The sequence below is a fragment of the Podarcis bocagei genome, assembly GCF_964188305.1.
Source record: "Podarcis bocagei genome assembly, chromosome: 1".
In the NCBI taxonomy this organism is placed as follows: Eukaryota; Metazoa; Chordata; class Lepidosauria; order Squamata; family Lacertidae; genus Podarcis; species Podarcis bocagei.
The window spans coordinates 128,539,666-128,564,716 of NC_138125.1; the positions used below are offsets into that span (position 1 = coordinate 128,539,666).

The 25,051-nt window shown below is 44.6% G+C and overlaps 2 protein-coding genes across 3 annotated transcripts in view; one reads left to right on the forward strand and one right to left on the reverse strand.

The window, feature by feature from the left end:
• Positions 1-1,912: 1,912 nt before the first annotated feature.
• Positions 1,913-10,531, reverse strand: NDUFB3 (NADH:ubiquinone oxidoreductase subunit B3). Its single transcript, XM_081184429.1, has 3 exons — positions 10,375-10,531; positions 3,255-3,392; positions 1,913-2,150 (listed from the first exon to the last, which is right to left on the reverse strand). The coding sequence occupies exons 2-3, from the start codon at positions 3,386-3,388 to the stop codon at positions 1,994-1,996; spliced, it is 291 nt and encodes a 96-aa protein (XP_081040555.1). The 5' UTR covers positions 3,389-3,392; positions 10,375-10,531; the 3' UTR covers positions 1,913-1,993.
• Positions 10,532-10,705: 174 nt separating this feature from the next.
• HYCC2 (hyccin PI4KA lipid kinase complex subunit 2) overlaps positions 10,706-25,051 on the forward strand; it is a 47,549-nt gene continuing 33,203 nt past the window's right edge. The window contains exons 1-2 of one of the 2 annotated variants that reach the window (XM_081173251.1): positions 10,706-10,847; positions 11,986-12,025. The gene's annotated coding sequence lies outside the window, so the exon portion shown is untranslated. The remainder of the gene's footprint in view (positions 10,848-11,985; positions 12,026-25,051) is intronic. The other variant, XM_081173252.1, reaches the window with a different exon arrangement.

A 25,051-nucleotide genomic window follows, 5' to 3' on the forward strand; every position in this document is an offset into this window, starting at 1 on the left:
TCAATTCATCTTTTAGAGGCATCCCAACTTGGTGCCCATCACTGCCTCCTTTTGATAGCAAATTTCAGCTTGACAACTTGCTGTGTGACTAAGTGTTTTCTGTTGCCTCCTGAATCTTCCAGCATTCAACTTCGCTGGATGTCTCTCGAGTCGTCTGACTCAGACACCTTTGGAGTGTTTTTTCAGATACTCACACACTCCCAAGCATTTGAAGTCCCAATCAAAATAATAATAATTTATTATTTATACCCCGCCCATCTGGCTGAGTCTCCCCAGCCACTCTGGGCAGCTCCCAATCAAGTATTAAAAACAATACAGGGTTAAATATTAAAAACTTCCCTGAACAGGGCTGCCTTCAGATTTCTTTTAAAATAGGATAGTTGCTTATTTCCTTCACATCTGAAGGGAGGGTGTTCCACAGATTGGGTGCCACTACCGAGAAGGCCCTCTGTCTGGTTCCCTGTAACCTTACTTCTCGCAATGAGGGAACTGCCAGAAGGCCCTCGGCGCTGGATCTCATATACAGTGGTACCTTGCATATACAGTGGTACCTTGGGTTACAGACTCCACTAATCCAAAAATAGTACCTCGGGTTAAGAACTTTGCTTCGGGATGAAAACAGAAATTGTGCTGACGCGGCGTGGCGGCCTCATTATCTAAAGTGGTGCCTCAGGTTAAGAACAGTTTCAGGTTAAGAACGGACCTCCAGAACAAATCAAGGTCTTAACCCGAGGTACCACTGTAGATGCCAATGTAATTATGTGCATTTTAGCACGGAAATCATTTTTAAGCTAACTGCGCAGGAGTGGCTATTATTCGGATCTAAATTTTTCTCCCAACGTTGACTAAGAAAAGGAGGGGTACTTCATGTCACTTACATTTTCTCTCTCTACAGAGCTAAATTTATAATTCTGCCTCTAAAGAATTTGACATCTTGGATTATAGGCCTGCTGTGACAGTTTAGTATAGGAAATTGTTGCCATGGTTAACACTACAAAATGAGAACGATAACCTTTAACTGAAACAGCTGCAGGTAGGATGCCCTGTGCACCTGTAAGCTACTTCTACTTCCCAAGTGTATATTCCAGATATTTCAGATTTTGCAACGTATGTTCACAAGACAGGCAAGGCATTATAAGCCGACTCTATATCCAGGTTTACCAAAATTTTAACTGCCTCGTGCTTTTGAAAATCTGGGGACAAGATGGCTAGTGAGGAACAGTAGACAAGTTCTGGAGCTTAAAAGCAAAGAAACCCTGCAAGCAAAGAGTGAAAAATGGAAACTTGTGCTCTACAACAAAGAGAAAAGAGTTTGACGAGATTTAAGGGTTGATTTAGGCTTGTAGAAATGTCCTTACTTAGGGCAGCATTCCGTTCAGCTGTTGTCGTGTAAGAAGATCTTTGGCCGTACAGCAATAGCCAAACACAAGCCCAGAGGCTGCCTGGAACATACATCCATGTGTTGTTGTTTTTGAAGAAAGCCAGGGTAGAGTAGTGGTTAATGGTGGGAGATCTGGTTTCAAACCCTCCCTGGGTTCTCTTGAGCTAGTCACCTTCCCTCAACCCAATTCCACTTCACAGGGCAGTTGTAAAGATAGAGGAGGAGGGTGGATTGTGTGGGAAATAAATGCAAATAATAGTAGCTACGGCAGCCATCTGGAGTATGCTCATAGGCAAGGACTTCCTGGTGGCAGCACACAAAGGAGTCCTCAAGTCTAAAAGTTGGCCTTTTAGTTCCTTCTCCTAGCCTCTGGGCCAGTCAAATGGAAGAGAAAGCTATTAGGACAAAAATAAACCAATGGCAGACATAGCTTGCTTTGCCATGGCAATCCAATACGCATAGTAATCGGTGTGTGATGCGTTTTAACCCCTTCCTTCCCCATGGGAGGTGAGAAAAAGACAGTACAATGCCCTTTTTGAAGAATTTTAATATGCATCTTTTCATGCAAAGTCAGAACACAGCAATCGATTTGTAGCTTGGAAGAGAGGATCCTCAGTGCTGGCCCTTATCCTTCTTTGGAGGGAACAGCGTATACTCAACCGCAAGAGCTACCACAAAGGCTGTGAATCCCCATTTGAATCCTTTGCGGAGAACGTCCATGATAGTGACAGGTTTTGCAAAGGTGCCCATATACCTCCAGGCTTCGTTGCTAGAGGCAAGACAAAAACAACAAAGATGAATGAAAAGTCAAGTTGTACAACTGCCTATGTTGGTCTACAAATTTAATGACGTATCCTGAAGCAATATTACAGTGAAAAGTGTTGTGTTTTTTCAGGCTTGTATCCTTACAGAAGTTAACCTAAGGAAATTCATAGAAGGAAAGCTTCTTTTCTTCTTCTCCTCTCTGCAACCCCCACAAAGTATCTCTGAATGGTCTATCCCCCCCCCCTTGAATAATGTGGGATGGAGTGTGGGGCAGGGGATGCCCAAAACGGCTTGGATGTTAAGATAGCAAAGAGAGTCCACAGAAACAAAGGTTCCCATCTCTCCTTCCCACTCTTAAGTTAGACTTTTCTGTGAGATCTGTGGCTTTTAACTATCAATTTTGCTTTCAGGTTGTGTTTATTGCTTGTGGTCTCTAATAAGAATCCATTCAGCTATAATTCACAAGCAACCATATAATTTTCCTTGCCGGTCTACTGCAATCATTGAGCTTCTGATGCCACTTTAGAATGATGCATTCTTTGAAAGGACAGCTCTTTAACATGCTTGAATGCTATCCTGGGAACACTTGCTAGGCTAGCGTTTCTCAAACTTGGGTCTCCAGCTATTATTGGACTACAACTCCCATCATCCCTGACCACTGCTAGCTAGGGGTGATGAGAACTGTAGTCCAACAACAGCTGGGTGCCCACGTTTGAGAAACACTGCCAAGAATATCCAATCCCTTCCCTAGATATTAAAGCACCCTGCCTCGCAAAACTCCTATGTGGCTCACTTGGTAAAGGTAAAGGCCGACTCAGGGAAAAGGAAAAAAGTACATTCTTTTCTCTGCCCTCTTTTGCCTCTGATCTCCCCCATAACTAGCATATGGTCCTTGGAAGGGAATGGTAACCCCTGGGCTGAAGACAGTTCTCCACACCAATCCCAAGTATTTCAGAGGATTGTGTTCCTGAACGGACATTAAAAAAACAACCTGAACCTATTTAGAGGGGTTTGGATCTTTTCTTGTAAAAGGAGGGTATTGTCTGCTATACAATAAGTCTGTGGCTGATGAAAGCAAGTGAAAGGCCGTATTTTTGCCAGCTCTTACCGAAGCCATGGATCCTTCAGACCACGCCGAGCCAACCTTTCTTGGATATCCTGTAAGGGAGTCCCCTCTACCTTCCATACTTTTGGATCAGGGTATTCCACTTTGACCGGTCCATGCTCATGACCATGCCCCATGCTTCTGGAGAAAGATTTAAAAGAAAAGAAAAGCAGCTCTTACAAGGTTATTTATAAAACTGCATTCAGAGCTTCTCTTTATAAAATAATAGGAAACTGACCACCCACCACACAATGGCCACATAAGTGTCAAGTATTCCTTAGCAAACTGCAGGTATTCATAATAGCAGTTCATAATACAGTGGTACCTCGCAAGACGAAAAACCCACAAGACGAAAGAGTTTTTCGTTTTTTGAGTTGCTTCGCAAGATGAATTTCCCTATGGGCTTGCTTCGCAAGATGAAAACGTCTTGCAAGTTTGTTTCCTTTTTCTTAAAACCATTAATACCCAGGAAACCGTGCTTCGCAAGACGAAAAATTCGCAAGACGAAAAACCTCGCAGAACGAATTAATTTCGTCTTGCGAGGCACCACTGTACTCTTAATTGGCTATGGCCCTTTAAGAACTGGGTGGAACACCCCCACCAAGCACTTGACTAGAACATTTAAGTAGTGCTCTATTTGCACAAGCACGACTTAGCATCTGACACCCTCTAGCATTTGCTGCGGAATGGGTGGGAAGAACGGTTTTGCTCCCCCATCGTTCTCTTTTGCAAACCGAGTTGGAAAAACTGTCTCCTGAAATCACATATAAATAGGGGTGGGGGTGGGGGGTGTACCCTGAAAGCCTTCCTTGTGACAATTTCACTTAGGACAATTAAATGACAAGCTACGGCTAAGGGAGGAGAAAGACAGACAGACAGACAGACAGACAGACAGACACAGACACATACAGAGACAGACAGAATGTGTGCAGAGTCAAAACTCTAGTTATTTGAATGCTCCAGCAGTACAGTATTGCCAAGGTTATACAGAAGTACTATAAAAAAAACAGCATGGAAGTGGGAGTAGAGGGATTGGTCATGCTCCTCATGAGGTTATGTCAAAGGTACAATTCAGTATTTACGGTACATGACACTCAATACAACTATATTTCGCACAACACTTCACATAGCAAGCACTTAATTCACAAAAGGCTCGTTGACTGTTATGGAAATGATTCCCCTGCAATGGAAGTGCTTCCCTGAGGCAAGACATCTGGATTAAATGCAGCTTTAAAAAATGGCACCTACCTTTAAGTGACAGTAAGGTCACGGGTGGCGCTGTGGGTTAAACCACAGAGCCTAGGGCTTGCCAATCAGAAGGTCAAAGGTTCGAATCCCTGTGATGGGGTGAGCTCCCATTGCTCGGTCCCTGCTCCTACCAACCTAGCAGTTCGAAAGCATGCAGTGCAAGTAGATAAATAGGTACCGCACCGGCGGGAAGGTAAACGGCGTTTCAGCATGCTGCTGTGGTTCGCCAGAAGCAGCTTGGTCATGCTGGCCACATGACTTGGAAGCTGTACGCCGGCTCCCTTGGCCAGTAAAGCAAGATGAGCGCCGCAATCCCAGAGTTGTCCGCGACTGGACCTAAAAGTCAGGGGTTCTTTACCTTTTTAAGGTTGGAAAGGCCCTAGACCAGTGGTTCCCAATTAGCTAATTACTGACAACCCCCTGTTTTTCAAAAGTCAATTGACGGACCTCCTACTTTTGAAAATTTTTGATAACTCTGTGGCACGGTGTAGCCAAGGGGGGAGGGGGGCAGTTGTCCCCCAAATCAATACAAAACTGAGATTCTGCTCCCCCCAAAAGCCTACCCCCCCAACAAAAACCCATGTTCTATGGTACTCACCACCGCAAAGCAATTTTTTAAACAAAATGTGCTGCAGCCCCTAATAAGCAATTGATTTTGGGTATACTGTACTAAAAAACAGACCATAAAATTTGTGATATTCCCATGCAAAAATGACAAAAGAATAGTTGTGGGGGGGAAGGTAAGGGATTGACCCCCAGGGGTCCCTAGACCCTTAATCGGGAACCACTGCCCTAAACTGTTTCTATACAACAACATCTGAGCCAACTGCCTCCTTCGCTGAAAATCATCGCATGAATCACATTAATACTAGCCTTAACTTGTTTATAGGACAGTACTAACTTTATCTCTGTGATTAGGAAGGGGTGGTTGCAGGCAGGGGGATCATATATATCATTCATCCCATATTTTAAGAGAGACTGGGCCACCCAAGGCTGGGGGCAAGTAATAACTCATATACTATTCCAAGATACAGAGATTTACTTTTCCTACCATGGGAGCAAATGCCAACCACCATTTTTTTGGAAAGAAATAAGAGTGATATATTAATGATCCTGGTTCACTGAGCGAGGGGTTTTCCATCCCTCTGTAGTCCTGGTACCAGCATCAGTTTTCTTTCATGAAACTAAATGGAAGCCACCTGAGCTCATTGCTATCCGGTAATGCTTTGAATTCAATTTATTGGTCATACTACATACTAGAATGTGACAGAGATGGATCGCAGGGAACTCACTTTTCCGTGCAAATAAAACTTTCTTCTTTTTAAAATAACAGCCCGGTAAGAAATATGAAATAAAATAAAGAAACTGTACAAAAATGCAACTTTAAAAATTATCTCCAGTCAAATGAGTAAATTCCCCATTTTTAAGAGACCAATTGTGTTTAACAGTTCAAAGCTGCAATAAACTGCATTTTAATAAGCTTTATTAATTACAATTCCTTCTAAAATCAGTTTTTAAATGGCTTGCATTCCAAGAACGGCTGTAGAAGATCATGGCGCTTCTATTGCTTGCGAACAAGATGTACTGACTTGCATTAGTCATCCTCCAGATCTGTACATAAGACATAATCATCATTCTGCTCTTGAAAGTACTCATTTGACTCAGCAGTTAGATAAGCACATAGAAAAGACTCTGCAAGAGTGAGACCCAGAACAATGAAACTAAAAGGGAATGAATGAATTGGCGTCTTCCCATTCTTTTGACAGATCAGAAAAAAATACTTTAATGGGTACTTCAATAAATTTTAGATGACCATTTATATTCTCAAGGCATGATGTGCCCAGACGAGGCTTTTAGTCCTTGCATAAATTATTTAAGACAACAACCAAGGGTGACATTTTAGCTTTTGGTATATGAGTAGCAACTAATATTCCTTGTTGTCGTTTTAGAGTCTGCTGCCCCTCCACCTGCCTAATGCTAATAATGCACTTGCATCTGACTGGTCAAATGGTGTCAGTGTACTGGAAGAAGCAAAGATCACAAGTGTCGAAGCAATGATTCTTCAACATCAACTTCATTGGTCTGGTCATGTTGTGCGGATGCCTGACTATTGTCTTCCAAAGCAACTACTCTATTCCGAACTTAAAAATGGAAAGCGTAATGCTGGTGGTCAACAAAAGAGGTTTAAAGACTGTCTCAAGGCAAATATTAAAAATGCAGTGTAAACACCAACAACTAGGACACACTGGCCTGTGAACGCTCCAGTTGGAGAACAGCCTTTACCAAAGGTGTCATGGGCTTTGAAGACACTCAAACTCAGGACGCAAGGGAGAAACGTGCTAAGAGGAAGGCACGCTTGGCAAAACCACACTGTGATCAACTCCCGCCTGGGAACCAATGTCCCCACTGTGGAAGGACGTGTGGATCCAGAATTGGCCTCCACAGTCACTTACGGACTCATTGGTAAAACTGTGTTTATGGAAGACAATCTTACTCGGCTACGAGTGATCGCCAAAGAGGAAGAAGTTTTGAAAGCCTTATAATAGGCTTGCAATCCTATAATACTTACTTTGAAGTAAGCACCACTGAAAACACTAAGATTTACTTCTGAGTAGATACATATAGGATCACACAGCTGAACAGCGAAAGGTGTTTTCATTATCAGCAACTTATGCCAATTACAAAGAGCAAGTGAGTTAATGTGATATCTCCACAACAGACAAGTTCTGTAATGAATTATTATAAAATGTCAAAATAATATAAAATGATTAATATAGCAGTTCTTTTCTTTAGCTTTTATCCCCATACACTAGGTGCAGTAACATTAAAAAAAGGACGAAAAGAAAACTGGAAGAACGCAAACAGCAACTGTTTCTTTTTTAAAATTCAGTTTTTAAATGCAGTTGTACTATGTAGGCAGTAGCCAGTACATCCCCCCCCCCAGTGCTTTACTTTTCCATGGAAAACTTTGTTTCATAAGTTAATTAGGAACAATGAGTGCATGCCAAGTGCAAATAGCATTTTAGGCAAGGGTGATGATTTCAAAGCTGTAAGCTTTGTTTACTAAACGCAAGCAAAACAAACATACAAAATTTGATCACTCAGCATCAGGAAGTTTTCCAAAGGAAGCTTAATGATTTATGATGAAAATTCCCAGAATTTGCATAGCAAACTTTCCAGTTTAAGGTTTTCCAGATAACCAGCATTGCTGGCAGTAGTCAAGCATCAGCAGGCTGTTCGAGGCAGCAACCTTTGCCACTAATGACTGCTCTTATTCCTCGTTAGAGGTGCTTTCATTTATAGCAGGGCAGCAGCAGGAGCAACTTAGATATGCTCCTTTGTTTGTCCAGATTGTTGCAGAGCCAAGCAGCATCCAGTCTTTCCCTTGCTAGCAAAGGACACCATAATGATATTTAAGAAGTTACCCACCTATGCTGCAGCAATCTTGGAATATTTTACAACCCTTGACTGCACTCAGCATAGGTGGTCAGCTGACATTATCAAACTACTAAACTAACGAGCACGGCAACCCTAATTTCAGCATTAAAGAATTCCTTCACCTGTAAATAAAACTAAAGTCTGGTATACAGCAGCCACAAATATAGCTACTTGTCTGGCTGGAGGAGAATCTTGCTTGTCACAGGAAACCAAACATAAGTAATGTGCAAGCAGATGGGCTAGGAACTTTTGTGAACTTAATTGCCAGGCTGCCATACTGATAGACTTTCTGAGCAGTAGAGACTATAATGTAAATAAGGATTGAAGGACTCAGAACATCACAGAATATACATTTTTCAAAGCCCTTCTAGATAGATATATCAGCTACACAGTTATGCCTTTTTGTTGCAAGGGATCCAGACATGCTTAACTGAGCTGGTACTTCCGAGGTTTGTATAATACAGTTTCAAAACAATACATTTCAATTCAATTCAAACCAATATGTGTCTGCCCCCCCCCAAAAAAAACCCCAGCAGCGATAAAGCTAATTTTCTACAATATAATAACTGCATCAGTAGCGGTACCAATATGTACAAAACAGTTGAGCTACTCATATGAGTACAGTGGTACCTCGGGTTACATACGCTTCAGGTTACATACACTTCAGGTTACATACACTTCAGGTTACAGACTCCGCTAACCCAGAAATAGTACCTCAGGTTAAGAACTTTTTTTCTTTCTTTGAAATTTGCAATAATTTTTTTTTTTTTAAAAGAACTTTGCTTCAGGATGAGGACAGAAATCGTGCTCCCGTGGCGCAGCGGCAGCAGGGGGCCCCATTAGCTAAAGTGGTGCTTCAGGTTAAGAACAGTTTCAGGTTAAGAATGGACCTCCAGAACGAATTAAGTACTTAACCAGAGGTACCACTGTATCTGTGATATGATGAGCAATGCAATTCCCAATCTCCACAATTTTGTGATTCATAAACATCCAAAAGCAAAACTGTCCACTGTTAGTGAACTGCACATTCTTACTTTGCTTCCCGCCGACAGCTCTACCTTGTGTGTCTGTGTATACATTAGCTTCAGCTGAGCAGCCACTGTGGTGATTCTCCCTGACACCACCTGAAACTCTCTTTTGTTCTCCTGCACAGGTGCATATAACTCAACAGATGTGGGGTTTTCTTTCTCTCTGCTTTCTCTCTCCCAACACCACATTGTTCTGTATCCTAAGAATGCCATGTCCTTCCACTAAGGAACATACACAGGGTTACCCCACAGCTAAACCACTGCGCTACTTGGGCTTGCCGATCAGAAGGCTGGCGGTTCGAATCCCCACGATAGGGTGAGCTCTCGTTGCTCTGTCCCAGCTCCTGCCAACCTAGCAGCTCGAAAGCATGCCAGTGCAAGTAGATAAATAGGTACCGCTCCAGCGGGAAGGTAAACGGCGTTTCCGTGCGCTCTTGTTTCCGTCATGGTGTCCCGTTGTGCCAGAAGCAGTTTAGTCATGCTGGCCACATGACCTGGAAAGCTGTCTGTGGACAAACACCGGCTCCCTCAGCCTGAAAAGCGAGATGAGCGCCTCAACCCCAGAGTCGCCTTTGACTCGACTTAGCCATCCAGCGGTCCTTTGTTGTTTAGTTGTTTAGTCGTGTCCGACTCTTCGTGACCCATGGACCAGAGCACGCCAGGCACTCCTGTCTTCCACTGCCTCCCGCAGTTTGGTCAAACTCATGCTGGTAACTTCGAGAACACTATCCAACCATCTTGTCCTCTGTGATCTCCTTCTCCTTGTGCCCTCCATCTCTCTCAACATCAGGGTCTTTTCCAGGGAGTCTTCTCTTCTCATGAGGTGGCCAAAGTATTGGAGCCTCTTCATGGATCACTGCCTTGCCGTGGTGAAGGGGCTTGAACAACTCAGAGAAGCTATGAGCTATGCCGTGCAGGGCCATCCAAGATGGACAGGTCATAGTGGAGAGTTTTGACCAAACGTGATCCACCTGGAGCAGGAACCGGCAAGCCACTCCAGTATCCCTGCCAAGAAAACTCCGTGGACAAAGACAACAGGGGTCCTTTACCTTATCCTAATAATAATTATTTATTTATACCCCGCCCATCTGGCTGGGTTTCCCCAACAACCCTGCAAGGTAGATCTGCTTAATCGACCGACCGTTACTAAAGTTATTCAACGGACTACCAAGATGCCTTTGATTTCAAGATGCATCAACTACCGTGATGTATTGAGTAGCCCCGTTCAGAACAGGCCGAACTGCAGCCAACCACCGCCTCGAAAGCCTTGCGTCTTTTATCGGTGACCCTGATGACTAGGGCAAGGAACAAGGCTTCCCAGTCTCGGAAGGGAACATAAAAGGGGAGCCGCGGGTGGGGGCGGAGAAACAAATGTTAAGAGCAGGAGGAACCTGTAAACCATCCCATACCTGGAGGCTAAGTGACCCCTTTCAGCAGGACTTCAGGGATCCTAACCGGAAGCGGAAGCCAGTCCTCTCTTGCCAAGCTCGTCAGGGAAACCTAACCCAGCTCAAGAGGTTCCGCCTAAGGAAAGAAGGCGAGGCGGCCTTTTCCGGGTTCGGAAGCTCCGCCCCTTTTCCTTCAGGCTGTGAGCGGCGCCGCGCTTCCCCATTGGCTGTAAGGTCTTCCCCGCGCGCCGCTCGGAGGGAAGCCAATGAATGCCGCGCTTGCTGGGGGCGGGCCAATGGGCGGGCGCCTTGTTACGTTGCCGGAGACGCTGACAGGGACTGGAGGAGGAGTGAGCGCGGGGAGGTCGGCGGCGGGGGGAGGGGGAAGCTGTGGAGAAGGAGAAAGCGAGGCATTAGCAACAGCGCCAGCAGTAATGGTGACGGCGGCTGAGGCGGCGAGAGGCTGCTGCGGTTGACGCCGGTCCTTTCCGCAGGTGGGTAGGCGAGCCTCTCCCTCTTCCCCGCTTCTCGTCCCCCGCTTTCGGTGTGAGGGAGGATGGGGGGAAGGGGTTGGACGGGGGGCTTCGGAAGCGGCTGAGGCGCCGCTTCTCGGCTGTGACAGCTTCCTACCCCCGCTGCCCCTTCCTCCTCCTGCGCCCCGTTGTAGGCAGGTGTTTCTTCGGCCTCCTTTCGCCGCTGCTCTGGCTCTGAGCCTCCTCTCAGCACCGCCACAGTATAAACAGGTAGCAGCAGCAGCAGGAGCCCTTTCCTTACCCTTGGCAAAGTGGAGCCTCTCTGACGTGACCATTTCTCTCTCTCCCGCCCCCCCTTCTTCTCTTTGCCCTCCTCCCTCTTCTTTCAAGACCGGGTTTCCTTTCCTCCCAAAGCAAAGCTTTATTTCACTCCTCCACCCGCTCGCTTTTAGGCTAAACTCCCCTTTTCCAAAATCTCACAGTTGTTACCAGGGCAGTTTTCATCAAAAAACAACACCACCACAAAACATCGCCTCACAGTGCCTTTTGCTTACAAGACATCTGATGATGCCCTGGCTTCAAGCTTGCACCTACTGGTGTTTTATTTTTATTTCTCCCCCAAGGTACTTGAGGCCTCTCCTTGCACCCTCGAGGTTGACTCCTTCCTTGAAGGATTGGCAGCACGCTTTGCCCACCTTCAGAATAAAGAGAGGAGACCCCTTTTCTAGTTGGCAATACATCTTTTGGTTTGTGCTGCGTTGATCTCCGAGATGTCGAAGCGATTCCTTTCTAAGCAAAGTCCCTCACTGCGTTGCCATCCCTTTCTCAATTGGTGCTTGGGAACCCTCCTTTTAACACATTAAATCATGATACAGTGTGGGAAATGTGACTGGGCAAATTTAGTAGGGACACATTGATATCTGCAGGTTATGCAACCTCTCGACTACATTGCACATGCAGACATCCACCTACAGAGCTTGTATAGTGGACGTACATTGGCACACATTGTGTTCATGTAAACATGTAGGCTTTTGAAGTTGAGTGAGAAAAGCTGCCATATTAGCATCTGTACATTCAACTTTGAATACAGTTTCCTTAAGATAATAGATTGGGTTGGTGGGTTTACTGATAGTCAACTGGTTTTGTTTTTCTCCCCCAGGAAGAGCGGAAGACCAGCGTTTTATAATCTACAGTGGGAGGTAAGTGCAAGTTCAGTATTTCCTTAGACAAGGATATTAATTCTATTGATTATAGCTTTGTTCTCTCAAGTAATTGCTTTTAGGGACTTTGTAGGTATTTCAAAGGGATGAGTAAGATCTATGTTAAGGTGTCTCCTGGAGATGATTTTTACTTGTCAGTCAGATGCCATTATGCAGGCTGGCTGGCTAATGCAGCTGAACTGTGTAGTCTGTTCCATCTCTCCTGTGTTGAAAGGGCTGAGTATGCAGCTGTTTCATGGTTCAAAATAAAACTGTAATTCTACTAAGTTTTGCTTATTTTCTTGCATCTAGAAGCAGAATAGGATAACTAATAATAGTTATAAGAGAGAGATAATTTTTTAGCATATTTGTGTCAGACATTTAAAATGCCTTATTTAGAGTAAGCTTCCATTAACTATAGTCTTGTTGATTATCTCATAACAGAAGTTAACAAATGTTCTAAGATAACTGATTAAGTTATCTTTTAACATTTATTAACTTCTGTTATGAGATAATTAAAGACTGGAGAAAAGAGCTTGTGAAAGAACAAGCTTCCCATCTAAACAAGAAGTAGTCATTGTGGTGCTCTTCAGATGTTGTAGACTACAACTCCCATTATTCCTGAACATTGTCTATGTTGGCTGGGTCTTACGGTACTTGTCTTTCAAAACATCTGGAGGGCACTAAATTGGCCACCCCAGATATAAAACATTTGGACTACTGTTTTCTGTCTTTATTTGGTTTCATAGTTTATATCTTCTTCAAGAGGAGGTCTGATAGATGGATAGCCTCTCTAGTTCCTGGGATGCAATGACAAACTAGGTGGAAGTAAAGTTGTCTTTACAGGCTTGGCTTTGCATAAGATGTAAAACTGATTAGAATATTGTACTATATCTTTAGGCAAATATGCTTACTGGTTTATGATGTCCATTCTATGTTAACTGTTCGTGTTAACTGTATATATTGCTTCCTGTTATTTAAGTATGCTCAGCCTTATAATGTTACTTTTTAGGGAATTTTTTTGATACCCTATTTTTTCTATCCATAACACTTATCACTGGACACACAATTCACCTGTTGTAGCAGAATAGGCTAATATGTTGGGGGTGGGGCTGATGTTTACATTGGTCTTAACTGGATGTGTAGACTGCTCAAGATGCATAAGCTGTGACTTGCCTCTGGAGCCTTGTGGGGCTGAGCAAAACTATATTGTTAGCAATAGCATGCCTAGGGGATGGGGAGAGTCACTTTTCTTTGTACAGGAAGATTAGTTGTAATTTTGGTTTATCCCACTGATTTTTGTTTCAGTGGATGGAGGTGGGGGGATAGAGGATACTTAAGAACATAGTCATTGGTATTTTGACCTTCACACTTTTTACATACCCAAAAGGCCATCATAGGCACATTACACAAGGTATTGGTGGTACTCTTCAAAAGTGTTATGAAGAATGGGCAAGATTGTTCAAACAACATAAAACAAGGGAGAATTCTGACAATTGTTACGCACACACCTCATGTGCATAGTAAATGCACTCCTATGGGTGGTTATATAGGTATACACATGCGATTACCCTAGTTTCTATAACTTTGCTCTAATTTTTTCTCTGATAACAATAGCAAAATGTGAAGATTATGCATAAATCTTCTTTCTCAAAACTTTTGTAAAAGTCTGTAAATGCAGGTGTAGACCCATGTAGCTCCTAAATACGTAATAACAAGTAATAAATGCAATTATTATTTTTTCATATAAGTGTCCCAAAGTGACTTATAAATAGCAATTGTGAATTAATGTACAGTTTGAGGGTTGCTCCCAAACCATTACTTGCACCCCTACAATCTAGTTTGCATCTTATATTTTAACGTACCTAATTTATCATTACGTCTTCTATTCCTAGCATAGTCCAGAAATGTACTTGAGTTTTCTGTGTGTCTTCAGTGAGGCCTGGATTTGACCCATAAAGACCCATGACTGTCTCTTGGAAGGTTGAAGGGAGGTTTGTGTAGAGGCTTGCGCTGTCTGACAGATGGTATCTATGGACCTACAGAGATATCCATGGAATAACATAATAGTTGCATCTTAGTGGATCTTAGGAACTGGCTTCTCATTTGTACAGTTCTCAGAACAGAAAGCAGATGAATGTAATGAGATGCATGTTGTAGATGTGATATGAGGTCATCCTCGGTCATTGCTGCCAAGGTATATGCAGTGTTTACCCAGTAGCTCTTTCTTTCTGCAGCCTTGACTAACAACCTATACTCCTGGACAGAGAAAAGCAGCAGAAAGCTACTGCTTTTTGGATCTTGAAATGTTTTGCTTAAGAATGTCATCCCCGCCTTTGACAATGGGAATGTTTGACCAAACCTGTTGCTGTTGCTACAGTTCTGCACTGTTGAGCTCGGTAGACTAAACACTTTCTTCCTGTTCATTGTTGCATTTGGGTTTTTCCCCCTTGCCCTCTCTTTATTAATAGGACAACACAGAGAAATGTTCTGATGTTTTCTCTTTTTTAATGTAGTAAAAAGACTAGAGGGTTTCAAAAACTAAGCCAGGGGGCTTTGATTATAAAAGATCTCATCAATATGGTCTCATCCCTAGTTTTCTTATACTTCGTTGGAGTACATCCAGTACTGTACAAGGATGCTCATTCAAGAGGAACTGTCCTACCCTCTTCTCCCCACTGAGCCTGCCCTATTCTCCTACAATACCAAATTAAAAAGCCTTACTGCATGGAAGCTTGATTTGAGACAAATGAGACCTGATGGTCTTGAGGTGACATTGCTTTACAGTTAATCTGTCCTTTCAGCAGTTCTGTCCATGGGCTAGGTAAATATTATCCAAATAGAAACCTGATATTGTATGCTACAAGGAATGCCTTCTGCAGCAGGTGTCACGGGTCCTTGTAGAAGCTGATGGTTGTGATACAAAGGGATGAAAGAGAATGTTCCATTTGGGCACCTACAGTTTTTGCATTGTTTCCATTTTGAAGCTACCTCATAGAAACCCTATCCCCTAGACTTAAGACGGCAAAAGCAACTGGGGATTGACAAATGAGCTCTTGGAAGGGAAACTACAACTGTTACAAATATAATATTTTCCCCTTGGGTTTGCCTTTAACACATCCCATGGACCAAGCAGCTTAAAAAAAGGAGGGGGGGACTTTAAGAGCTGAAAATACAGAGTCTTTCTTCATCCCCAGCCCTTGTTTACTGTGAAAACAGCCCTGAGTTTTATGGAAGATTAGTATTGAAACACGTGAATTTGATTGCAAGTGTTCCTCCGGATTGTGAATGATATTAGGATCTAAAAAATAGTGAAACTAGTTCTGAGAGTCCAAAGGGGCCATTAGACTTGTTTTTCCTCAAACAGCAGCCTGCCCATGTCACATGGCAAACTGAAATTCCCTTCAGGCTCATGTGAATTAGGTACCATTCAGTTTCTGGTACAGTACACAGTAGAATCACGTTTCAAAGCAAACTATGGGCTAATTTGCCATGTGTTCACCTTCTAGCATTTTTTTTAGGATAGACAATGCTAGTGAATAACATTTCACTACATATTTAATTGATTTAATCTGTTCAATGAAATGAAAACTCTGAGCCTCTTTGAAGATTAGTGTTGTCTGTTGGTTTCCAAAGGTATCCTAATGAAAGAACACTGTAGAGAAAGCAGGCTTACTGCTCTTTTTGCAAGCCCTGATGGCAGTAGCCTAAAAATTTGCTAAGAACCTTTTCATAGTTCTTCTTTTCCCACTGCAGTTGTAGCTGTGTGTGTGTGTTAGTAAAACTATTTTTAAAATTATTGCATTGCCTCAAGAAGTAAATACACTATATCAATGTTTATTTATACTCTCCCAGAGCAAAAAAGACCTCACAGTAACAAATTCAGCATGTTAGATAATTTTGAAGTGATTGTTTGAAAATTAAATCCCACATGACCAAATGGACAAAGGAATAGGGCCGTGTGTTTATCTCTTCTTTAATATTGTTTGTTACCTTTTAGTTCATAAAGGGAAATGGGGGTAAAGAAAAATATCCTGTAGGTAATAATAACAATAATTTTATTATTTGTACGTCGCCCATCTGACTGGGTTGCCCCAGCCACTCTGGGCTGCTTCCTGCAAAATATAAAAAACATAATAAAACATTAAACATTAAAACTTTCCCTATATAGGGCTGCCTTCAGATGTCTTCTAAAAGTTGTTTATCCCTTTCACATCTGATGGAAGGGCATTTTACAAGGCAAGCACCACTACTGAGAAGGCTCCTTGTCTGGTTCCCTGTAACTTCACTTCTTGTGAGAGAACAGTCAGAAGGCCCCTTGGAGCTGGACCTCAATGCTGAGCTGAACTATAGGGGTGGAGATACTCCTTCAGATATGCAGGGCTGAGGCAGTTTAGGGCTTTAAAAGGTCAGCACCAGTACTTTGAATTGTGTTCGGAAACGTACTGGGAGCTAATGTAGATTCTTTAGGATTGGCGTTACATGATCCTGGCGGTCACTCCGCAATCTAGCTGTCACATTCTAAATTAGTTGTAGTTTCTGAGTCACCTTCAAGGTAGCCCTAAGTAAAGCACATTGTTCTATTCCAAGTAGGGGATAACTAGAGCATGTACCACTGTGGTGAGACAGTATGCAGGCAATTAGGGTCTCAGCAGGGGTACCAGATGCAGCTGGTAGACAGCCACTCTGAACACAGAATTTACCTGTGCCTCCATGGACATCTGTGAGTCCAAAAGTACCCCCTAGGCTGTGCACAGTTACCCCATTTAGGATCAGGGAGTCCCCCCCCACCTCCCCCCCCACCGAAACTGTACATCTGTCTTGTCTGGATTCAACCTCAATCGTTTAGTGCCATCCATCCTCCACCCACCTCCAGACACAGAGTACATTCACTGACTTCACCAGTTCTGATTTAAACGAGAGGTAGAGCTGGGTATCATACTGGTGAACACCCAGCCCAAACCCCCTGATGATCTTTCCCACCATCTTCCTATAGATGTTATAAAGCATGGAGGAGAGGACATCAACCAGTGTGACAAAGGTGGTTTCATTATCATGATGGAGCCGGAATCCCATTTGGAAGGGATCCAAATGGTTGACATCCTCCAGATTAGAGTGTGCTCAATCACCTTGCCCAGGAATGGAAGATTTGAGACTGGGTGAAAATTGGCCATAATGGTCGGTTTTTTAATAAGCAGTTTAATAACCACTACTTTAAGTGGTTATCCAGGAAGACTACCTCACATAGGGAAGCATTCACCACCGCATGGAGCCCATTGCCTAGCCCTGCCTAGGAGCCAGGGTGGGCAAGGGTCCAGGAGACAGGTGGTCAGTTTCATTTGTAGTTGAACATGGCCTCAGCTGCACTAAAAACGTGCAAGGAAAGCATTTTCTTTAATGGAGTATGAAGGAAAATTCCTAAAGCACTTCACTGAGCAGGCATTTTCAATTTTCTTACGTAGATGTTTATAGTGGATTATGCCACATTTGTTTCATGTGGTATAGGCATTCACTTACCTCCAGAAGTGAATGTCCATATTTGCACACCTGATATTTGACATCCTACATAGCTCAAAGACTACAGTGATTTAATAATTTTGTGATCCTTCATTCAGATGACGAAATGAAGAGCTGAGAGAATTCCAGTTAGCTACAGGCTCTCTAACTGGATTTCTTACTCAATGATGTAATGTGCTTCCAGGGATTCCCTTTCCTAGTTTGTTTTTGGAATTGATCCCACTAGTCAATAAGCCTCAGCTCAAAGTGTATCTATTACAAGGGAAAACTTCAGGCACTTAATCTGTTCTGCTTTGTCATGTGCTGACATGCCTCCCCACTTCTAGTTGTAATGCTTGAATTGCATGTTTTGCGGAAATATTGGGCATGTATTTTACCCTCCCAGAAAAATAAACAGCAATGAATAACTGATAATTACAGTTTGACTAATTCTAAAACTAAAGTTGCATTCCTGTGCACACTTGTTTGAGAGGAAGTACCATATAAATTGGTGAGGCATCTGCTGAGTAAATATGACTAGAATTCTTCTGGAAAACTGCCTGACATATCGTCCTGAAATCTTCATATCTTCTAAGGATGCAGCTGGTATCCTGTACATATATGCATTTTGGAGTTGAATAGATTTTATTTAGTGTAAAATAGTATTTGCATGCTATCTTTTATTATAGATAATTGGTAAAACGGGGACACTGTTTTTACCAAATTGAAATATAATTTATATTTCTAAAATGTTTACATGCCTTGCACCTGCTTTTCCTTCCTGGGTTTCCCTCCCCCTCCTCTTCCTGGTTCTTACTAGGCACACATCATTTTTCTTCTGTCTGCCCTTCTGTCGGATGTGATCCCAGAGCAACCTCACAAATTGTACTCTTCAGACACTAGGGCTAAAATCAACTGGGATCACTGGCTTTTCAGATGATGGTGATCTTTTTTGTTGTTGCTTATCTTAAAAAATAATCCAAAGCAGTTTTCAAAGGAACAAATTAACATAAACACAGATCCCCTGGAAAGCTTTCATGTAACATTCAGAAAGCTTTAGTTTGTGAAAACAATAAACAAAAGTATGTCACTGTCTGTGGGGAATTGCATTAAAGAGCAATGAGCTACTCACATGTCAGGCAGTTTAATGTTAAATCAGTTGTTTTAATTATGACAGAAGCATCTGTTTACTCCTTCCGTTTGTGCTACAGGACAATGAATGCTGGACAGTAACAACACATATATGTGACATGTGCACACAACTTCAGAGATGATGCACACTTTATCTAAGTGGTAAGGTATTTGCATCCAGAGAAGATTTGGCAGAACTCTGCTCATGCCGCAGGACTTTCCTGGCTCTTCTCCCACTGCAGTCCACTGTGCTCCCCCAAAGAGTTGATGCACCCTCTGGATCTGTGTTGGATGGGCACAGCAGAAGAACTGGAAAATTGGAGGAATTAAGTTAATCTGATTTGCCTAAACAGAAGTGGTCATTTTGCTAGTACAAGACATATCTGGAACCAAGCCAAATGCATTATAATGCAGTCGGAAATGTAACTTCACATGAATGTATTAGTAAATGTTGGTAGGAATGGCAAACGGAAGTTTAAAAAAAAGGTTGCTGTAGTGAGTCACTAAAAGATTGCCTTTTCTCAGACTCGTTTTAATATTGTGTGGCAGGTTAGAATGAACTATTGAAGGTGGAGGGGTCATGGGGTGCCAAAAAGTTTTTGTTTTTGTTTTGTTTTGTTTTGTTTTGTTTTGTTTTGTTTTGTTTTGTTTTGTTGCAAAGGCTGCTTGATCAGGTGATGGTTGTAGTTGCTTTGCTATCCCCATCTAAGTTCTAGGGAAACTTGTATAGTACCTCCCAAAAGAAGAGTTACCGGTATTTTAGGTTAAGGTTACCAGATTTTTTTCAATGAATCCTGGGACACTTTCCAACTTCAATGGATTTTCTATGGGGATGGTTTGTAAATCCAGGGACTGTCCGGGAAACCTGCTGGTGCTGCTGCTTGCGTGAGTGTTGGGAGGACCGCTCCCTTTCTGCCAACTCCATCTGGCCTAGGGGGCGGGGCCTGCATTCATCGCCACAGCATAAGAGGCCTGGGAGAGGCCTCCGGGACACGACTGCTGGTGCTGCTGCTCGCGTGAGTGTTGGGAGGACCGCTCCCTTTCTGCCAACTCCATCTGGCCTAGGGGGCGGAGCCTGCATTCATCGCCATAGCATAAGAGGCCTGGGAGAGGCCTCCGGGACACGACTGCTGGTGCTGCTGCTTGCGTGAGTGTTGGGAGGACCGCTCCCTTTCTGCCAACTCCATCTGGCCTAGGGGGCGGGGCCTGCATTCATCGCCATAGCATAAGAGGCCTGGGAGAGGCCTCCGGGACACGACTGCTGGTGCTGCTGCTTGCGTGAGTGTTGGGAGGACCGCTCCCTTTCTGCCAACTCCATCTGGCCTAGGGGGCGGAGCCTGCATTCATCGCCATAGCATAAGAGGCCTGGGAGAGGCCTCCGGGACACGACTGCTGGTGCTGCTGCTTGCGTGAGTGTTGGGAGGACCGCTCCCTTTCTGCCAACTCCATCTGGCCTAAGGGGCGGGGCCTGCACTCCTCGCCACAGCATAAGAGGTCTGGGAGAGGCCTCCGGGACACGACTGCTGTTGCTGCTTCGTGAGTGCTAGGAAGACCGCTCCCTCTCCTGCCAACTCCATCCGGCCTAGGGGGCGGGGCCTGCACTACCATCACAGTTTAGAGGACAGAGCAGCTACCGGCAGCAATGGACAAAATAGTTTTAAATGTTTTAATTGCTTTTAATTTGCAGCATCTTAAATGGGGGTTGTTGTTTTTTATAATATTATATTATTTCATTATCTGCTGCAAATGTTAAAGATGTTTTTATATATTTTAAGGTGTTTTAAAGGTGCTTTTATTGTTAACTTTGTTGTACCACCGTGAATGGTGGTTTTTATTTATGTATTTTTGTTTGTTCCATTTTGTTTTGTTTTTGGGGGTGGACACTGAGTGGGGCGGGGATTGGTTTTGTTTGGGCATAATTGTTTTGGTTGTTTTGTTTTCTATTTGTAAATGGAGGTTAGTATGAGGCTTGGGATTGCGACCGTGGAGGGGCGAGGGAGGTATGGCGGTGGGGGCAGATGTTATAGGCGAAGGGGATCGAGATATGGATATGCTCGTACCCCTTCCAATCTGCGCCCCATCCCGAGAGACGAGGGTAGGGCGAGCAAGGATTACTCACCTCCTTCACTGGTGTTGTGCAATGCCAGGTCTATAGGCAACAAAACTGCTACCCTGCGAGATTTCTTTATCTCGCAGGGAGTTGACCTGGCTTGTGTGACGGAGACCTGGGTGCGCGAAGGGGTAACTGTTACCTTACAAGAGATGGCGCCCCCGGGTTTCTCCGTCCTCCACCAGTCACGGACCGTGGGCCGGGGGGGAGGGGTGGCAGTATTAATCCGGGAAGATTGTTCTTTCAGGGCTCTACCATCGCCATCGATCCCCGGCATTGAATGTGTTGGCCTAGTGTGGGGCTCCGAGGAGAGCTTGGCTGTCTGGCTGGTGTACCGGCCACCTAGCGCACCAGCAGCCACCCTGTCAGGCCTGCTGGAGGCGGTGGCCGGCTGGGCCTTGGAGTTCCCTAACCTATTGGTATTGGGAGACTTCAACTTCCACGCTGATGCCACTCCCTCCTCACAGGCTCTGGACCTGGTGTCTTCCATGGCGACACTAGGGCTCTCCCAGTTTGTTTCGGGCCCCACACATCAAGCAGGCCACACGCTGGATTTGATCTTTGGCGCCGGTATAGATGTGATCATGTCTCCTTCGATGAAGGTGCCATGGTCTGATCACTACGCTCTGAAAGCCAGGATTGACTTTCCACCCCCACCCTGCTTAGGTGGCGAGCCGATTTGGGCTCGCCCGCGGAGGCTGATGGACCCGGATAGATTCCGTCAAGCCTTGCGGGACCTTGCTCCCCCTGGCGACTCATTGACTGAGCTTGTTGAGGGCTGGAATACCCAGCTCCTGGCAGCCATTGATGAGATCGCACCTAAGCGCCCTCTGCGACCCCGCAGAAACCGGGCTCCCTGGTTTACCGAGGAGCTTCGGAAAATGAAGCGGGACCTCAGACGGCTAGAGCGAGTATGGCGGGGTGCCCGTGACGGAGCCTCAAGAACATCTTATAGGGTTTTTATGAAAACCTATGAGATGGCAGTGAAGGCTGCTAAGAAGTCTTACTTCGCGGCCTCCATTGCATCCGCTAGCTCTCGCCCGGCGCAATTATTTAGTATAATTCGGTCTTTAACGTCCCTTGAGGGACAGCCAAATTTAAATAACAATCTGACACACAGCTGTGAGGCATTTGCGAGCTTTTTTGCGGAGAAGGTCTTGTCGCTCCGCCATGACCTCCCTGCCAATTTGGATACAATAAAGGAACTGGAGGCCCCTCGACTGTCCTCGGGTCCAGTATTGGACCACTTTGACCGGATATCTCCAGCCGATGTGGACAGATTCCTCCAAGCTGGAAAGCCCACCACCTGTCCTCTTGACCCGTGCCCGTCATGGCTGATTAGAGCGTGTCCAGACGAGGTGCGGGGCCCCCTGGGGGATATCATCAATTTGTCCCTTGGCACCGGGATATTCCCAGGGGAACTGAAGGAGGCGGTGGTGCGTCCGCTCTTAAAGAAAACATCATTAGATCCCTCAGATCTATCCAATTACCGCCCGGTCTCGAATCTTCCATTCCTGGGTAAGGTGATTGAGAGAGTGGTTGCTGAACAGCTTGGTAGGTTTCTGGATGAAACATCTGCTCTGGACCCATTCCAGTCCGGCTTCCGTGCTGGTCATGGGACCGAGACGGCTCTGGTCGCCCTAACAGATGATCTCCGCAGGCAGCTGGATCGAGGCGGGTCAGGGCTGCTGATTCTTCTAGATCTGTCAGCAGCCTTTGACATGGTCGATCACGAACTCCTGGACCACCGCCTTGCCGACGTGGGGATCCAGGGCACAGTCCTTCAATGGCTGCGCTCGTTTCTCTCTGGTCGGGGACAGAGGGTGGCGCTTGGGGGGGAATTGTCATCACGCCACTCCTTGGTGTGTGGAGTGCCTCAGGGTGCAATTCTCTCCCCGATGCTTTTTAACATCTTTATGCGCCCCCTCGCCCAGCTTGTCCGGAGTTTTGGGCTGGGTTGCCATCAGTATGCTGATGACACCCAACTCTATCTGTTGATGGATGGCCATCCTGACTCGGCCCCAGACACACTGACCAGATGTCTGGAAGCTGTGGCTGGATGGTTACGTGGGAGCCGGTTGAAGTTAAATCCTTCGAAGACAGAGGTCCTCTGGCTGGGGCGGGACGATATGGGATCGAGGGGGCAACTCCCATCTCTTGCGGGGGTGCAATTAGTGCCAGCACCGTCCGTTAAGAGTTTGGGTGTAATCTTCGATACCTCCCTCTCTATGGAGTCGCAGATTACAGCTATAACAAAGGCGGCATTTTTTCATCTCCGCCAAGCTAAGCAGTTGGCCCCTTATCTCTCTCGTCCTGACCTAGCCACTGTGATCCATGCGACGGTCACCTCCAGACTGGATTATTGTAACTCGCTCTACGTGGGGCTGCCCTTGAGACTGACCCAGAAACTCCAGCGGGTGCAGAATGCCGCGGCGAGACTCCTTATGGGGTCTTCGCTGCGAGAGCACATTCATCCGGTATTATACCAGCTGCACTGGCTCCCGGTGGAGTACAGGATCAGGTTTAAGGTGCTGGTTTTAACCTTTAAAGCCCTATACGGCCTAGGACCCTCGTACCTACGGGACCGCCTCTCCTGGTATGCCCCACAGAGAAACCTACGGTCTGCAAATAATAACATCCTCAAGGTCCCAGGCCTCAGAGAGGTTAGGCTGGCCTCAACTAGAGCCAGGGCCTTCTCGGCTGCAGCTCCAAACTGGTGGAATGCTCTGTCAAAAGAGACTAGGGCCCTGCGGGACCTGACATCTTTCCGCAGGGCCTGCAAGACAGAGTTGTTCCGCCAGGCCTTTGGTCAGGGCGCAGCCTGACTCCCTCCTCTGGCAACCTACACATAATTCTGCTTAATTGGTTGCCATCAATTTGATTTAATTAATTTTTATAATGAAATATTTTTAGATTGTGTGATTATTTTACTGATTATTTGATTGTTGTTAGCCGCCCTGAGCCCGGCTTTGGCTGGGGAGGGCGGGATATAAATAAAATTTATTATTATTATTATTATTATTATTTTAGGTACTTCCTGGATGGGAGGTTGCCGGGAGGGGGGGTGTACAGGTTATATCAGACATTAAATGGAGGTTTAGATTGTTTTGTAGGGCATATCAAGCCAAACAGTCTTCTCAGACCAACTTGCTAGCATCTGATATTCCTAGTTCCCATTTCCCTCTCTCTGTCCTAATCCTAGCTGCTGTATTTCTTTACTCTACTCTTATCACACTGCAACTGAGATAGCTCAGTGATGGAGCATATGTTTTACATTCAGAGGGTCCCAGATTCAATTCCCTGGCATCTCCAACTAAAAGGATCTGATAGATGCTGGGAAATGCCACTACCTGATTATGGAAAGTTGCTGCCATTGAGTTGGTTCTCAGTTATATTTGATTATTCTCATATTACCTGCCTTGTACTGTACAAAGTACAGTGGTACCTCGGGTTGCATACGCTTCAGGTTACATACACTTCAGGTTACAGACTCCGCTAACCCAGAAATAGTACCTCGGGTTAAGAACTTTGCTTCAGGATGAGAACAGAAATCGTGCAGCGGCAGCGGGAGGCCCCATTAGCTAAAGTGGTGCTTCAGGTTAAGAACAGTTTCAGGTTAAGAACGGATCTCCGAAACGAATTAAGTACGTAACCAGAGGTACCACTGTAGAGCAGGAGAGAAATATTTTAAATAAATGTTTGATACCCTCTTCACCTGCAGCTTCACGTAATGCATACTAAATTGTTTTCAAAACCAATGGGAATTTAATCAGCAATTTCTGATGTAAAAATTAAAAGTAAGAACATTCCACCATGAAGGACTTGCACCTGGATCCCAGCTGGAATGTACTGGAGTATATTGGACCTCTTCCCTGCCAGGAGAATATTATTCCATGAAGTTGGGTTCAGTGTCTTGAGTTCTCTAAGCTGCAGAACTATAGAGAAGTATTAAGTATTTTCTCTTTGGCGGCTGATAATAAAGGGCACAACAGATTAATGAACAAAAACTGTTTTTAAGCTGTAAAAACTAAATAACCCTGATGAAATTGGTTTTCTCACTGAATTCCACTTTCAGTTGAAACAAAAGTTAATCTTTAAGGTATGTGTTTAAGTTTTCATGCAAACACAATGTCAGTTCAGCACCTTGGTTTTAATTAATCTTCCTGCAGTTCATACATAACCTCATTATTTTATAATACAGCACCGTTACTTGGTTGGTCACATCCATACATTTCCTCCCCAAATTAAGTGTTTAATTTCAGCAAGGTGTAAATACAAGGGTCTATAAT